The following is a 15,739-nucleotide window of genomic DNA, read 5'->3' on the forward strand; positions in this document are numbered from 1 at the left end:
CTTTGTTTTGTTTTTTGTTTTTTGTTTTTTTGTTTTTTTGTTTTTTCGAGACAGGATTTCTCTGTATAGCCCTGGCTGTCCTGGAACTCACTTTGTACACCACCAGGCTGGCCTTGAACTCAGAAATCTGCTTGCCTCTGCCTCCCGAGTGCTGGGATTAAAGGCGTGTGCCACCATGCCCGGCAGGAAGTTGCTTTTAAGCTGAAAATTTTTCAGTTATGTATTTTATGGGTTTTTTGTCACACATACACACACACACACACACACGTATATATTTATTTATTTTTGTGTAAATGGGTATTTTTCCTGCATGTATGTCTATGTACCACTTGTGTACCTGGTGCCCATAGGTCAGAGAGGGCACTCCTAGAATTGGAGTTACAAAGTCTATGAGCCATTATGTTATCATTGTGGGTTTCAGAGATCTTAACTACTGGACCCCACATACTGAGTTTAAAAGATTATGTATATAACTCCATGTTTTACTTGATGAAACAAAAAATAAGAATTTATTGGTATTGTCAGAGAGAACATTCCAGTTATATCTTCTTTTTAGGTAAAAATTAAACATGCATATTAAATAACAGAAACTAGCTTGAAACTTTTTTATGAGTAAAATATTAAACATCAGTGTTTACTTAAATCTACCAATTATGTGTGTGGTAAGGTTGTTTTAATTTTTCCTTTTAAAAGTAGATTCTGTTGCTGGGCATGGTGGTACATGCCTTTAATCCTAGCACACAGGAGGCAGAGGGCAAGCAGATCTCTGTGAGTTCAAGGCCAGCCTGGTCTATGAAGAGAGCTTCAGGACAGGACTTTTACACAGGAAAACCCTGTCTCAACACCCCAAAATCCCATCCCCCAAAGCAGATACTGAAAAATTGTTGTGTATAAAGTATAGATGAATTGTGAAAAAAAACAAGAGGAAACATTAAGGATTCATACTGACATGATTGCTAGTCTGTAGAAAATCAGGAATCATACTATCATGTTAGTCTATAGAAAATCAAGATTCACTTTTCTCTTGGAACCATCACATTGTGAAGTTTTAAAGAACTTCAGAGCTGTCATGTATGTACTTGCTTTGAATAAGTGTACTTTACTATAGGTTAAAAAAAATCAAATATAGTACATTTTGTATCTATATTTATAATTGGTGAAAAAATTACCCTTTGCAGGTTTTTTATGGAAAGGAAGTGAAAAAGAAGTTTATATAAGGCCTTGCATAAAGCTTAATATGTAGTAGATGCTTATTTACTCGTATCAGTGATGCTGTTCTGATAGCTTACACTTGATGAGTGTCTTTTTTTTTAAAGATTTATTTATTTACTTATTATGTATATGAGCTTTATTTATTCTTATATGTAAATACACTGTAGTTGTCTTTAGACACATCAGAAGATGGTGTCAGATCTCATTACGGGTAGTTGTGAGCCACTATGTGGTTGCTGGGACTTGAACTCAGGACCTTCGGAAGAGCAGTCAGTGCTCTTAACCGCTGAGCCATCTCACCAGCCCGATGAGTGTCTTTTGAACAGTCATTGGTGAGATGTCATAGTCTCAGTATTACTCAGTAGAGTTACTTGTCAGACAGAAGAAAGAATATTTAGCACCAGCAATACAATATTTTTTAAGTGCAATGTAAGATTGACTTCCCTTTGGAAAGACTGTGGAGAGTCTTTACTTTCCTTTAATCTACTTACATGGCTGTAGTATAATAGCTCCTATGTCTGGCAGCTATATCCATACAGTACACCTTTACTTTTGGTTTGAATTGATTCTTGTTATTTCTGTGAAAAATCTGAATGTGCTTCTCTTTTTAAAAAGGTGGTGGACCCAGGAAAAGAAAATTATCTTCTTCTTCTGAGGAGGATGAAGTTAATGATGATCAGTCTTTAAAAAAGCCACGAGGGGATCGTGTAAGTAACATTTGAATTGCTGCATCGGAATTAGACTATGTTGAGTGTGGGACTAGCTTACCCTAACCCTAACCCTAACTAGTATGGTGAATGTAGGTTTCAAAAGTTAAGAACACTGGCTTCTCTTTTAGAGGACGTAGGTTCAGTTCCAAACATGGATGTTCACAAACCTCAGTACCTCCACTTCCAGAGGATCCAATGTCTTCTTCTGGCTTCAGTAGGCAGTACAACTGTATGCATGTGGTGCATACATGCAGGTGAAAAACTCACCATAAACATAAATAAATTCTCAAAATAAATAAAATGAAAGGCTATGCTGAATGTTTGGATGTCAGACAGTGTCTGTCGTCTCTTTTTCCAGCTCCTAAGAGATTCTGTACTATGGTAGTTCTTTGTGCCATGCTAGTAATCTACCAGCTGTTCTGTAAACCATGTTTAAAGTTTGTTGTTTCCTTTATGTGGTCATAAATAACTTCCCATAGCTGTCAATTTTTTTTATTCACTTTACATTCTGATCAATGCCTCCTTGCTGGTCCTCCCCCTCTCCTCTGAGATGGTAGAACCCTCTCCCTCACCCCTCCCAGCCTATCCCCCTACTCTGGTACATCAAGTTTCTCCTTGGCTGTGTGTATCCTTTCTCACTGAGGCCAGACAGGGCAGCCCAGTTAGGGGAATATATTCCAGAGATAGACAACAGCTTTAGGGATAGTCCCCTGCTCCAGTTATGGAGGGAAGCTATAAATACTGGTTGAAGAATTGTTAGGGTTAGTACTTGGACAGCCCTAAGAAGCTAAACTCAGCCTACTGACCAAATGAAGAAGACAGTAAAAAACTAAAAACTTGAATTACAAAGTATAACTCTTAGAACTCCTAAAGATAAACAACTGCTATAAGATAGCCCGTTGCAGGCTGGGGTTGTACAGCTCAGTTGGTAGAATGCTTTTGTGTCAGCTTGGAGGTGTAGGCCTGTAATTTTAGTACTCAGAAAGAAATGACAGGATGGCTAGAATTTCAGGGTCAACCTCGGCCATATATTCAGTGTAACAATCTGTCTAAAAATAAAAGGCATTGTGTCAATAAGGACAAGGCATAATAAATGGAATTGAAACTATAGCTCAGTGGTAGAATGTTTGTTAATATGTCCATAGCCCTTAGTTCTAGCCCTAGTATGACCAAAATCATAGCTAGAACACACACTTAACAGCAGCAGAAAACATATGTAAATCATGTCCTGTAAATCATGAAGTATGGGACCATTGTGTAGTTTAAAAAGCTTGTGAATGGAAGTGTTTGTAATCCCATCATTTGGGAGGCTGAGGCAGGTTTTAGTTAAAACCTCAAGTTTGGAATAGCAGCTACAATTGGAATTGTTATCTTGGTTTATTTATGTAACTCTGAACAAATTCTCCAAAAAAACCCATCCAATTTTTCTGTGAGCCAAGGATATGTATTACGTTGGGCTGGGTTGATAATTTTATTCTCTGCATTTACCATAGGAACTGCAGATTGTGATCATTTTTTGAGTCAGAAGAGCAACTTTTAGGACTTATAATTTGTTTTTTCCTATTTAGTGATTTATGGGCCGAATGTGTGCTTTCTGCCATTGATTAGTATGTATTCTAGCTAGTGCTAGAAAAACAACCCTAAGATTAAATCATGACTTTTGGGACCGCTGAGAGAGAATTTTTGGGTTCAGACTCACTAAAACCATTGGATATTTTCAGCAAACAGTGACTACTCTAGCTGATAGAAGCATGGGGTCCTAGAGGAAACACAAACAACAGGCAAGGCAGCCATTTCTTGCCGACTCTTTCATTTGTGCTCTCATACATTTCATTCCAAAAACTTGTCCAGATGTCTGCTTTTGGAGGGCTTTCATTGCTTTCAATTCAATGTAAAAGTAGGGACTTTTCTAGGCCTGCTTTTGTTCTGAATATTTACTAAAAGCTGTAGGCACCGTAGCTGGACAGATTCTGAGCTATTATAACCTGACAGTGTTGGCCTGGCCTACATCTAGCCAGGTGGTTGTTACTTGCAATCTTAGTCTCACTGGCCCCTCTGTCATTCCTGTCCAGATGGTGCCTCCCCTGGGCTCCACCTGAGACCTCTCTAACTATCAGGGCATGGAAGTCCCACATTTTCCTTTTCCACCCATTAATAGGCTATTTAACTCTTTATTTGGCCAATCAGGTGATGGAGAACACCTTTTTCTCTCCCACTCAGCTATAGGCTATTTAGCTCTTTATTTGACCAATTAGGCTATGCTTCATAATAATGACAGTACCAAAATTGGTACTGCCACCAGATCTCTGGGGTATAGAAGTCATCATTTGAATACACAGTGCACAAAAACACCCCCCAACAGTTGTTTATTTTTGAAGATGTGATCCAAACAAAGCTTTGTACATGTTAAGCTCTCACTCACCCCACCGAGCTCCATATCTTACTTTATTGAGGAGAAATTCACATAGCATAAAATTGACTTTTTAGTATAGACAGTTTAATACACTTAGGACGTTCCCAGTGTTGTGCTTTCTGACCTTGCCTATCTATCTCTAGATGTTTTCATTGGTCAATGATGGCAGGATGCAATCAAAAATAAGGTCTTATTTCTTCATTTCTGTGGCCTATGTCAATCAGTATGCCTTCTCCATCTCTGGATTGTATACTCTAGATATTTCTTTTATAAATATACAACCATTTTTGTGCCATCTTTGAAGATTTATCCAAGCAATGACATGCAGTTTTTATTTCTTGCAAGCCTTATACTCTAGTAAGTCTAGGCTTACCTTGAACTTAAAAATAAGTTTATTTATTTTATTTATTTATTATTTTTTTTAACTTTTGGTTTTTCGAGACAGGGTTTCTCTTTATAGCCCTTGCTGTCCTGGAACTCAATTTGTAGACCAGGCTGGCCTCGAAATCAGAAATCCGCCTGCCTCTGCCTCCCGAGTGCTGGGATTAAAGGCGTGCGCCACCACACCCGGCTTATTTATTTTTTTTAAATCATTTATTTATTTTATGTAAGTACACTGTAGCTGTCTTCAGACACCCCAGAAGAGGGCATCAGATTTCATTATGGATGGTTGTGAGCCACCATGTGGTTGCTGGAATTTGAACTCAGAACCTCTAGAAGAGCAGTTAGTGCTCTTAACCGCTGAGTCATCTCTCCAGCTCCACCTTGAATTTATGGTAGTCCTACTACCTCAGCCTCCAGAGTGATGGAATTGAATTTTCTATTTAATGGCTATGCCACATTGTTCCCCTCTTTCCTGCCATAGTTTGTTTCATTCTTCATTGATAGACATTTGAAATATTTTTAAAGCAAAGGAAGATGTCTTAGTCAGGGTTTCTATTCCTGTACAAACATCATGACCAAGAAGCAAGTTGGGGAGGAAATGGTTTATTCAGCTTACATTTTCATACTGCTTTTGATCACCAAAGGATGCAGGACTGGAACTCAAGCAGGTCAGAAAGCAGGAGCTGATGCAGAAGCCATGGAGGCATGTTCTTTACTGGCTTGCTTCCCCTGGCTTGCTCAGCTTGCTATCTTATAGAATTCAAAGCTACCAGCCCAGGGATGGTCCCACCCACAAGGGGCCTTTCCCCCTTGATCACTAATTGAGAAAATACCTTACAGCTGGATCTCATGTAGGCATTTCCTCAACTAAAGCTCCTGTTCTGTGATAACTCCAGCTGTGTCAAGTTGACACAAAATTAGCCAGTACAGAAGAATAAACTGAACTGTGGTAGCTAGAGCCTCTGTCCCTATACCACTTGGTAGGTGAAGCTAGGATAATCAGGAGTTCAGGGTCATCCTGAATGCTGTCCATGGTCAGTCAGCCATGAGAGCTACCGGAGAAACCTATCTCGAGATTGTTCATTGATTAATAGCACATGCTGCTTTTTAGATACCCAAGTTTGGTTCCCAGTACCATGTTTGGTGGCTCAGAACAACTTTTAATTGCAGTTTACTGTACTGGAACTCCTTCTGTAGAACTTGCTGGCCTTGAACACAAAGATCCCACTGCTTCTGCCTTTCAGGTGCTAGGATTAAAGGCCTATGCCACTACACCTAGCCTAATACAAATCTTTGAAAAGATGAACCAAGGGGGTCTGGGGAGATGGCTCAGTTGGCACAGCACTGATGCTTTCCACATAAGCATGAGAACCTGAATTTTGATCCCTAGTATCCACATAAAAAGCTCTATGCAATGGTATGCCTCTGTAAGCCCAGTCCCAGGAATCAGAGACAGGCCAGTCTTGGAGCTTGTTATCCAGACAGTTAAGCCAGTTGCTGAGCTCTAGGTTCAGTGAGGAGTACCTGTGTTAACAAAGGTCTAGGGTGCCTGAGGAGAACACGGCTGTCAAATTGCAGCCTCCATGTGCACATCAGCATTGCACCTATACCTATACACACACATACCAACCTAAGCACAGACCCTCCAGTATGACTGAGGTTTGGAAATGTTTTGTAGCAAACACCTGTTTGACCACATGGCTGTTGTTTATCTCTCATCTATAGTCTTTTGTTTTGAGACAGAGTTTCTCTGTAGCCCTGGTTGTCCTGGAACTCAGAGTGCTGGGACTAAAGATGTGGGCGACCATGCCCGGCTTCTGTAATCTTTAAAGTGATTGTTAGAGATTCAATGCCCTCATGGAGTGCAATGTTCCATGATCTTTGTTCTGTTTCTCAGATAATATGAATAAGTTCGGGTTCACTAATGCTAAGTGAAACTGTTGGTATGAGTGTAGTTTCTGAGGGTTTTGAAATATTTTCTCCAAACTAAATTTTTTTCTTCTGCTCTAAAGTCTTACTACCTGTGATGCTTCCAAATAGACTTGTAGCTGTGAAGCGCACTGTATACCAACCCACTAAATCACCTTTTGGCATGTGATCCTCTTCCTTTTGTTGTCAGTGCACATAGCTTGTTTTTATCTGCAGTGTTGGTGACAACCCAGAGCCCTGTGCAGGTAAGGTACAACCATTCCCATAGGTTTTATGCCCCAGTGCTTCCATAGCACTTGGTTTGCCTGTGTTCTTATAGAGTGTCATCTTGTCCTCTGTGCCAGAGAATAATAATCATGATTTCTTCTTTGGCAATTAAAAGAGAAGTGTAGCAGCTCTATTACTAGATAATATAAAGGAAAGTGGGGAAGACTTGATCTTATTTGTTTCCCTCTTTTCCTTTTCCCCTCCTCCCTGCCCCATAGGGAGAAGAATCAAAGGAGTCTGCAGAAGCCAGCAGCAACTGGGAAAAGCAAGAAAGTATTGTGTTGAAATTGCAAAAGGAATTCCCAAATTTTGATAAACAGGTAAGAAGAGAATTGTTCAAATGTTTGTGTACTTATATGTTTGTACTATTTAATGGTGTTTGAGTTAAACTGTTTGCAAAATTAAGGTGAGCTTTATATTTTTTGAATTGTATACTCTGGTTAGTATTATATATGAATATTTTAACTACTTGCTAATTACTTTAATTATTTACTATGCTTGCTAGTTGCGGTGTCAGCATTATAAATGGCATCATAATAAACATCATCATAGTAAAATTGTGAATCCTTGAGTCTAAAAAGCTGTCCTGACCCCCTCCATTATGTCCTCACTCTTGAACTTGGTTGTAAGAATTTTAAAGTATTACATTTCAGTGTCTTAATGCTCCATAAAGATTGTCTTCTTTTCCAGTTACATAAAACTGTTCAGGTTCACTAATGACTCATGTTGTTTGCTCTCTCTCTCTCTCTCTCTCTCTCTCTCTCTCTCTCTCTCTCATTGCTGTGTATTTATTGAAGCATATACTTTTTTTTTTTTTAAGATTTATTTATTTTAATGAGTACACTATAGCTGTCTTCAGACACATCAGAAGAGGGCATCAGATCCCATTACAGATGGTTGTGAGCCACCATGTGGTTGCTGGGAATTGAACTCAGGACCTCTGGAAGAACAGTCAGTGCTCTTAACCGTTGAGCCATCTCTCCAGCCCACATATACTTTTTTTTAACCTATGGGAAATGTTTACATTTTCATGGATGTGTTCTTTTTGTACTCAGGCAATCCATCTGAATTCCAGTGAACAATATACAGTCTTGTTAGACTCATCCTTTACATGCTTTACATCTGCATGTTTTCAGTTGGGATAGAGCACATTTGCCACATATACACAGAGGACTCCCCCAGAGATGTGTTAAGTTGCATATACTGAAGCATCCCTGTTATGCAAGGGGGATTGGGCAAGAGGAAAAAATGTCGCATTCCCATCCCCATTGAACACTGTATTTTATTTGTAAGGTGAAGTTAAACAGGAAGGCTGTATAAAGTATCACTATAACAGTGGCAGTACTCGGGGAGGTGCCTCACACATTTAATTATAGCACTTGGAAGGCAGAGGCTGGTGGATTTCTATGAGCTCAAGGCCATCCTGGTCTATATAGAGTTTGAGGACAGACAATGCTATATAGTGAGACCCTGTCTCAAAATAAAAACAAAGATTGTGATATAAATTTATTTTTCAGTGATTACATTTTAAAAGCATAACTTTTTATGTATTGTTAACTTCACGTTTTTAACAGAAAAAATAACTTACTTTCAGGAATTAAGAGAAGTGCTTAAGGAGCACGAATGGATGTACACAGAAGCCTTGGAGTCTCTGAAAGTGTTTGCAGAAGATCAAGGTAATCAGTGATGGGCTCCTTCAGTCCCAGGTCCTACTGTAGAAGAGAGCCTGCCAGCTACTGACTTGAAAGTGATTCAAGGAATAATGTTGTAAAATGTTCTAAAGGATGAATTCTCAAATATTTTGATTTGTTCTTCACTACAGTAATAACCAAGACAGTTCATAACTTTTTCTTCTCATATAATCTTTTCTGATTCTGAAGACAACATTTAAATTCTCTTGTTCAGTTGTTTACATGTTGACATCTGTCACTCTAGGATGGATCTTACAGTTGGTTGCTTATTAGCCTGCACTTGCATGAATTTGGAAAACATTAGCCTTAAGAACGCAAGAGTGTCATCACCCTGGAGGGACAGTCTCCCAGTCCATAATAGAGCTCCGAACTGCAGAGAGTGGTGGGTGGGGGACACAAAGTTTGGTTTAGAGATTTAGAGATGTTTCTAACTAAAAAGTAAATAGACTTAAGCATTTTATAATTATAAAGAGCTTTTAAAGTTCAGCACAGTGACTTTAGTTTTTAAATTTTACTTAATTTATTCAATTAAGTTTTTTACATGGGCAATGCATGAACATATAATAATTAAACTCTGAAGGTTCTTTGAATAAATAGAAAATAAAAATTTTAAATAAAGCACACTCTTTACCTGTAGGTTTGTTCAGGGCCTACACTGATACTAGAAATTAACTGGCATCCAAGTTCTTTGTGTGAAGTGGCATGATATTTGCATAGGACCTATATACACCATTTCCCAACGTCACCTTCAAGCCATCTTGAGATTACTTACCGCACCCGATAGGACATAAATGCTGTGCAAGTTGTTCCTATCTTGTGTAGGGAACAGGGATGAAAACAATTTTATGTTCAGTGTATATCCAGTTCCTTTTCTAATGTATTTTTATATGGCTTGTTGGAGCCATCAGTTTGGAGCCCACAGACACAGGCCAGGGCCAATAGTATATATGTATCCTTTATTAGTACCTATTTTCTTATGAATATAATGTAAGAAAACTACCTTCATTCACAGGAAGCTTAGATTTCAATTAAATAGAGAGGAGTGGCACTTTGAGATAATATATTTAAGTAATGTTAAAATGATGTTAAATTAGTCGTCACAGTGATAGGAAAAATGCTTTTACACTGCCCTGCCACTTCTGTCAGGCTGCAATGTGACCTGGACTCCTTTGTTCCTTTTGGCAGTTGGTGCACATGTAGCTGTTGTCTGTATCCTCAGGATGCTTGCTTAGAAAGCAGATTTATGTTTAAAAGGAAGTTGCCATTTACTTTTGAAATGTCATTCTAGCTTATTGATAGCTTTAAATTCTGTTTTATATTATTAATGTATGTTTTATATTACTGTTAATATGTGTTCAGATTTGACAGGAAGTTATGGTTGAATTCAGTATTCACAAGGAAAATGTAATGTTTATATACTCTTACTCTGTTTACCATCTTATGTTTTATATTTAATTTATATATTTCTAAGTTACAACTTTTGTATTTTTTTGTACACAGATGTGCAGTGTGCTTCACAAAGTGAGGTTACAAATGGAAAAGAAGTTGCAAGGAATCAAAATTATTCTAAAAATGCAACTAAAATAAAGATGAAACAGAAAATTTCCGTGAAACCACAAAATGGCTTTAACAAGAAACGTAAGAAAAATGTATTTAATCCTAAGAAAGCCGTAGAGGACTCTGAGTATGATTCAGGTTCTGATGCTGGGAGCTCACTGGATGAAGACTACAGCAGTTGTGAAGAAGTGATGGAGGACGGCTATAAAGGCAAAATTCTTCACTTCCTTCAAGTTTCTTCAATTGCTGAGCTGACTTTGATTCCTAAGTGTTCTCAGAAAAAGGCTCAGAAAATAACAGAACTCCGGCCCTTTAATAATTGGGAAGTTCTGGTAAGGCGTGTGTTTGTGTGTGTGTGTGTGTGTGTGTGTGTGTATCTGTGTGTCTGTCTCTGTGTTTTAATTTACAGTACCGTTTATAGTCAGATTGTCTTCAGCCCAGGAAAGCATAGATGGGTGGCCTTCTCCTGTGTAGAGTCAAACATTACTTTCATTGTAAGCCAATAGTATTTCAAATAGTGTCATATGACCTAATTTTGAATGAATTAAGGGGTGATTTTCCTGAAAAAACCCAAGCTGATTGGCTGGGAATGCTGTCACTCATCCTTTTGCATAGAAACTTGGTTCATTTCACTGGAGAAGAAGAAATTAGAGCTTACTTTTGAGAAGGAGTTGTTTGCTAGCCAGTTCTGATCTGTTACTGCTGAGACACCATGCAGAAGGCAAGAATGTGGCAGATATTTGACTACAACTGCTTGCAGAGCAGTAGCAGCGGCCAGATGCGTTCCATGGCCCACATGCCAGCCTGAGTGCTTTATGCTTCCCCACAAAGAGGCAGGTGTTTATTTTCTTTTTCTTCTAAATGTGACAGCTCAGTTTCTAACATGTTTCTCCTGGTTAAACAACGTGGCCATTTGATGGAGTGTAGCAAGCTGCAGCATTTTTAATTGGAAAAATAGCAAAGTTGTGGAAGCATAGAATTCAAGTGTAGGCGAAAGAAAGGCATGAGCTCTGTCTGGTGAGTACACTTTGCACGATCATTTTCTGGTTTTTGACTTCCTGTGAATGAGTTTTATCTAAAATACCTGCTTTTTGAGTTTTCTAAATCTCAACAGTTATCAAATATTATTCCTACGAATACGCTTTTGCGTTTTAGAATTTTCAACTTTCATGGAAATGTGGGGCTCTATTCATGGCTCGTGTTTAGGCCCTCCAAGCAAAGCAATATGGATGGTTATGTACAGCTTGGAGAGAGGAGGCAGCTCTTGCAGCTTTGTGGAGGTTTCGGAGTTTTAGTCCTTGTGCTGTGGAGTGTAGATGCATGCATTTGTGACTAATATTGTACCTATAACAAACCTAAATGAGCATGAATGACCTGGATAAATGTCTCAGTGTGTTGGTGAGGGTGGTCTCTGCACAGCAGTTTTCAGAAAGCTTAAAGCATTTAAAACTTAAAGCATTTCAGCATTCAGAAAATACTAGCCCAGCAGAACTGCAAGGAAAGAAGAAGAAGAAGAAGAAAAAGACATGTAACTAGACTTAAAACCTTTCGTTTTGCCCCAAGCGCATGCTTTTCTAGAGAACATCTGTCAAAGCAGATCCTTTCAAAACTTGTTTGGCTTCGCCTGAGTGATTTGTTGAGGTATTTGCTGAAGGGCTTTCTGTTTCTTCTTTTCTCCTGTTTTATTTTTCCTTTAATCTTTAATGGTCTCTTGTGTTATTATAGGTTGGGTTGCTCAGGCTTGTTAGGATTTTAATGTATTTAATAAGGGGTGCAGTTATCTGTACTAGTTTGTGTAGTCACTGTAACTACTTGCCCAGATAGCTTATAATAAAAGCAGATTATACAGTTTTACCAAGGTTTATGTGCCAGATGTTTTAAAAAATCTTCAGCAACTTAACATGGACAAGACATATTTCCTTAATTAATTGGCAGAGTTTATATCAGTCTTGACATGAATTTGGAGATTATGCATTACTTACTAAGTCTCCTGACTTCTTTTTCCTTCAAGAAATTGAACATAAAGACCATATTGTTTGTCCTAGCCAACTCATCTTAACGTTGAACATTTTATGAAGTAGTGAAAAAGTATCTTGAAAGTAGACGGATTATTTCACTGAGTACAATGTTTTGTTATCCCAAGTAAAGTGTATAAATAAGCTATTGCAAATTGATAATTAGACAGGTAAATCTCTAAGCCTAAAACTTTAACTTCCTTAGACATTTTTGCTTCTTTTTAGGAGCCAGCATTTTGAGTGTATTGGATTATAAAGTAATTTAATATATTAGTGAAATTATTAACAAAACAATATATATTTCTACAAAAGCTATATAACTCACTGCCCTTTTTAATTAATAATGTGATAATATATTCAATGTTAAAGCAAACAAAAGCAAAAATACCCCTATGCTGCACTGAGAAATTACTGTGACATTTGAAGTTTTAATTGTGTTACACAGAGCTAAATGAAATGACAAGAAATTACAGATTTAGGACAGCATTCTTAAACCTTTCAGTTCCTAAAGTGGTTGTTGAAGTTTAGTGTTAAAGACTGCCTAACAGTGTATGAGTAAATGTAAATTCATAAATATTTGATCAAAAATGCAACTTGAATGTAAAAATCTTAGTGTCACACCTTTAAACCAGACTTTGAAAAAGTTGTAGATTATTGGTTTTCATTAAAGCTTTAGATATATAATATAATATAAATCTGATTCACATTATATATAATGAACTTGCATAATATTAACCATTTAATAATATAATAATTCTAAATCCTGAGCTTGCAGTTTTCTGTATTGCTCTAATTTTCTTTCCAGAGGATTTTTCTCCCTCCTTTTTCTTAAGTTAAAATGTTTTCAATGTAATCACCTTCATTTTATTTGAGGAAAAAAAGTGATTATTTAAAAGATGTGAATTGAGAGGATTTATGTTTGTAGTTTTATTCATTTTTTTTTTGTCCTTGTATTGTGATTTCAATAATGTTAGATTTTCTTGGTTTCTTTCTTTTACCCAAAGTTTTTTTTTTTTTTTTAAAATAGTAATACTTTATGTGCTAATTGTAAGTAAACTACAGCGTTAAGTATAGCAGCCTTTGCAGTGTAACAAGCCAAAAATATTATTAGTTGAAAATTCAGTTTTGTTAAAGTAGGGAAAGTGGAATTTTTATTGGCAAAGTTCATAATTGATGGTATTAGTTCAGCAACTACTTGCTGAATGTATTTGTCTTTCCAGCCTAGTATCAGAGACATAGGGGTACTATTGTGTTTTTAATTGTACTTTTATATGCTAATTAGAGCATTATTTATGGAAGGTATAGCTCAATTGTCATAGGGCTTTCCCAGCGCACATGAAACCCATGGTTCAACACCAAATAAATCAGGCATGGTGACACACACCTGTAATCACTGCACTTGGGAGCTAGAAACAGGAGAATCAGAATTTCTCGGTTCTATTTGGCCACAGGACAAATTTTAGGCCATATTAGGCTACAGGAGATTCTGTCTTAAAATAAAACATACTTCATTAAAAAGCATGTGTATTTATATTGCTCAGTATAGTATTTATGAATAGGTTGCTTCATAAATATTTACCTACCATCTTTAGATGCCTATCTCTTTCAGTGTTGAGAGAAAATGAGGTATTAACGTTGCCCCAGCAGGCCAGCTTCTGTCTAGTGCTTTGTTCTGCCAGTGCTGCTTGGTCTTCTAGTGATTTGCAGAACTGGTCCCTGTTTTCACTTTGTTTAACCCTATAAAATGCCTGTCTTCATTTCATCTTAGACACTGAAATGGTTCTTTCTGTTTTCTTTTTCTTTTGTTTATTTCTGTTTTTTGGTTTTTATCTTTTTTTCTGAGACAGGGTTTCTCTGTTAGATCTGGCTGTCCTGGAACTCACTTTGTTGACCAGGTTAGCTTTGAACTCACAGAGATCAACCAGCCTCTGCCTCCCAAGTCCTGGGATTAAAGGTGTGCATCAGTACACCTGACTATGATTATTTCTTTCTTTGAGATAGAGGGCTTTCATTGCTTTTTAAGATTACTGTACTGGGGTGTTGTTTTAATTTATACAAGTTTGATAAACACCTTCTTCTCCTCCTCCTCCTTTTTTTCTTCCAATTTTTTATTAGATATTTTCTTCATTTACATTTCAAATGCTATCCTGAAAGTCCCCTATTACCTTCGTAATATATTTAATGTATGTGAGTACACTGTAGCTCTCTTCAGACACACTAGAAGAGGACATTGGATCCCATTGCAGATGGTTGTGAGCCACCATGTGGTTGCTGGGAATTGAACTCAGGACCTCTAGAAGTGCAGTCAGTACTTTTATCCACTGAGCCATCTCTCTAGCCCTTTGATAAACTTCTTTAAAAATTACAAATGGATTCTGAGTAGTTTGCCATATACATATAGCTGCTGCCAGCTATGTGTAATAACAAGTAAGACTGTCCTGGAGCTGTTTCTTCATTAGAAATTACATAATTTTAGAAATTTACCTTTAAACAATTTCCTCCTTTTAAAAAAAAATCCAAAAGCATTTGTTTTGCAAGAGTGACACATTGTGGCAGGAGAGAGGTACTTCAGTTCCAGGGTCTACCCATCCCTTCTCTTTTTTCTCGGCTGCCAAGTTTACTGAGCCTTTTTATCCTTTGCATAAGAAAATTTGGGCTTTGTTCTTTAGGGTATAGGTTTTGTCTTATTCAGGGTCTCTTTGAAAACATTCTTTACATTCTTTTAAAGTTTCACACACAATCATTTACACAAGTGCTATATTATAGTTGGTTTTGTGGTTTTCCGTGACAGGGTTTCTATGTGTAGCCCTGGCTGTCCTGGAACTCACTTTGTAGACTAGGCTGACCTTGAACTCAGAAATCCACCTGCCTCTGCCTCCCAAGTGCTGGGATTAAAGGCGTGCGCCACCACTGCCTGGCTGATACCTGTTTTGTTTTGTTTTGTTTTGTTTTTTAAATCTGCAGGGTTGTACTTTGATACATCTTCCAGTTATTCTTAATATTCAGTAGTCAGTGACAGAAATGGAAGTGAGTTTAGCCCTATAGTCTATTTTGCTATTATGTTTACTAATGGGTAAAGCTAAGCTTTTAGGGGGAAAATTAATAGATAGGAAATGTAGTGGTAAGTTTTTACTTGTGCCCCTGGGTGGGCTGCACTGTTTCATCTTTGGATCTGTGGATGAAAGACACACACATTAGCTTATTTCTAATATGCTTTTAGCTCATGGCTGGTCACTTCTAAGCCTCCCGTGGCTAGCATGCTTTCCCTTTACTCCTAGCTAAATAGCCTAAATAGCCTTACCTTTGCTGCCCTGTTACCCTCTGAGGCCCATTGGTCTCTGCTGCCCAAAATGCTTCTGAGCAGCCTGGGGAAGGCTTTCTCTTTATACCTACATTTTGGCTGATATCCCTTTTGTAGCTCTAATTCTGTTCCGGCTCTCTCCCCCTGGTCATGGCGTTCTTCTCTTTCCCTCTTAGCCTGGGCAACTCTAAGGGTCTTGCTCTGTCTCCCCTTTCCCATCCATTGAATGCTGGCATCTTTATTGATCAGTAAAAACCAAT

The 15,739-nt window shown here is 37.8% G+C and overlaps 1 protein-coding gene across 3 annotated transcripts in view; it reads left to right on the plus strand.

The window, feature by feature from the left end:
• The window catches only part of Smarcad1 (SWI/SNF-related, matrix-associated actin-dependent regulator of chromatin, subfamily a, containing DEAD/H box 1), a 60,742-nt gene that overhangs the window by 19,846 nt on the left and 25,157 nt on the right, over window positions 1–15,739 (plus strand). For all 3 annotated transcript variants that reach the window (XM_029534906.1, XM_021190210.2, XM_029534907.1), the window contains exons 6-9: window positions 1,828–1,919; window positions 7,134–7,235; window positions 8,510–8,591; window positions 10,107–10,495. In XM_029534906.1, coding sequence (XP_029390766.1) covers window positions 1,828–1,919; window positions 7,134–7,235; window positions 8,510–8,591; window positions 10,107–10,495 — 665 coding nt within the window. The remainder of the gene's footprint in view (window positions 1–1,827; window positions 1,920–7,133; window positions 7,236–8,509; window positions 8,592–10,106; window positions 10,496–15,739) is intronic.

The sequence above is a fragment of the Mus pahari genome, chromosome 2, assembly GCF_900095145.1.
Source record: "Mus pahari chromosome 2, PAHARI_EIJ_v1.1, whole genome shotgun sequence".
NCBI lineage: Eukaryota > Metazoa > Chordata > Mammalia > Rodentia > Muridae > Mus > Mus pahari.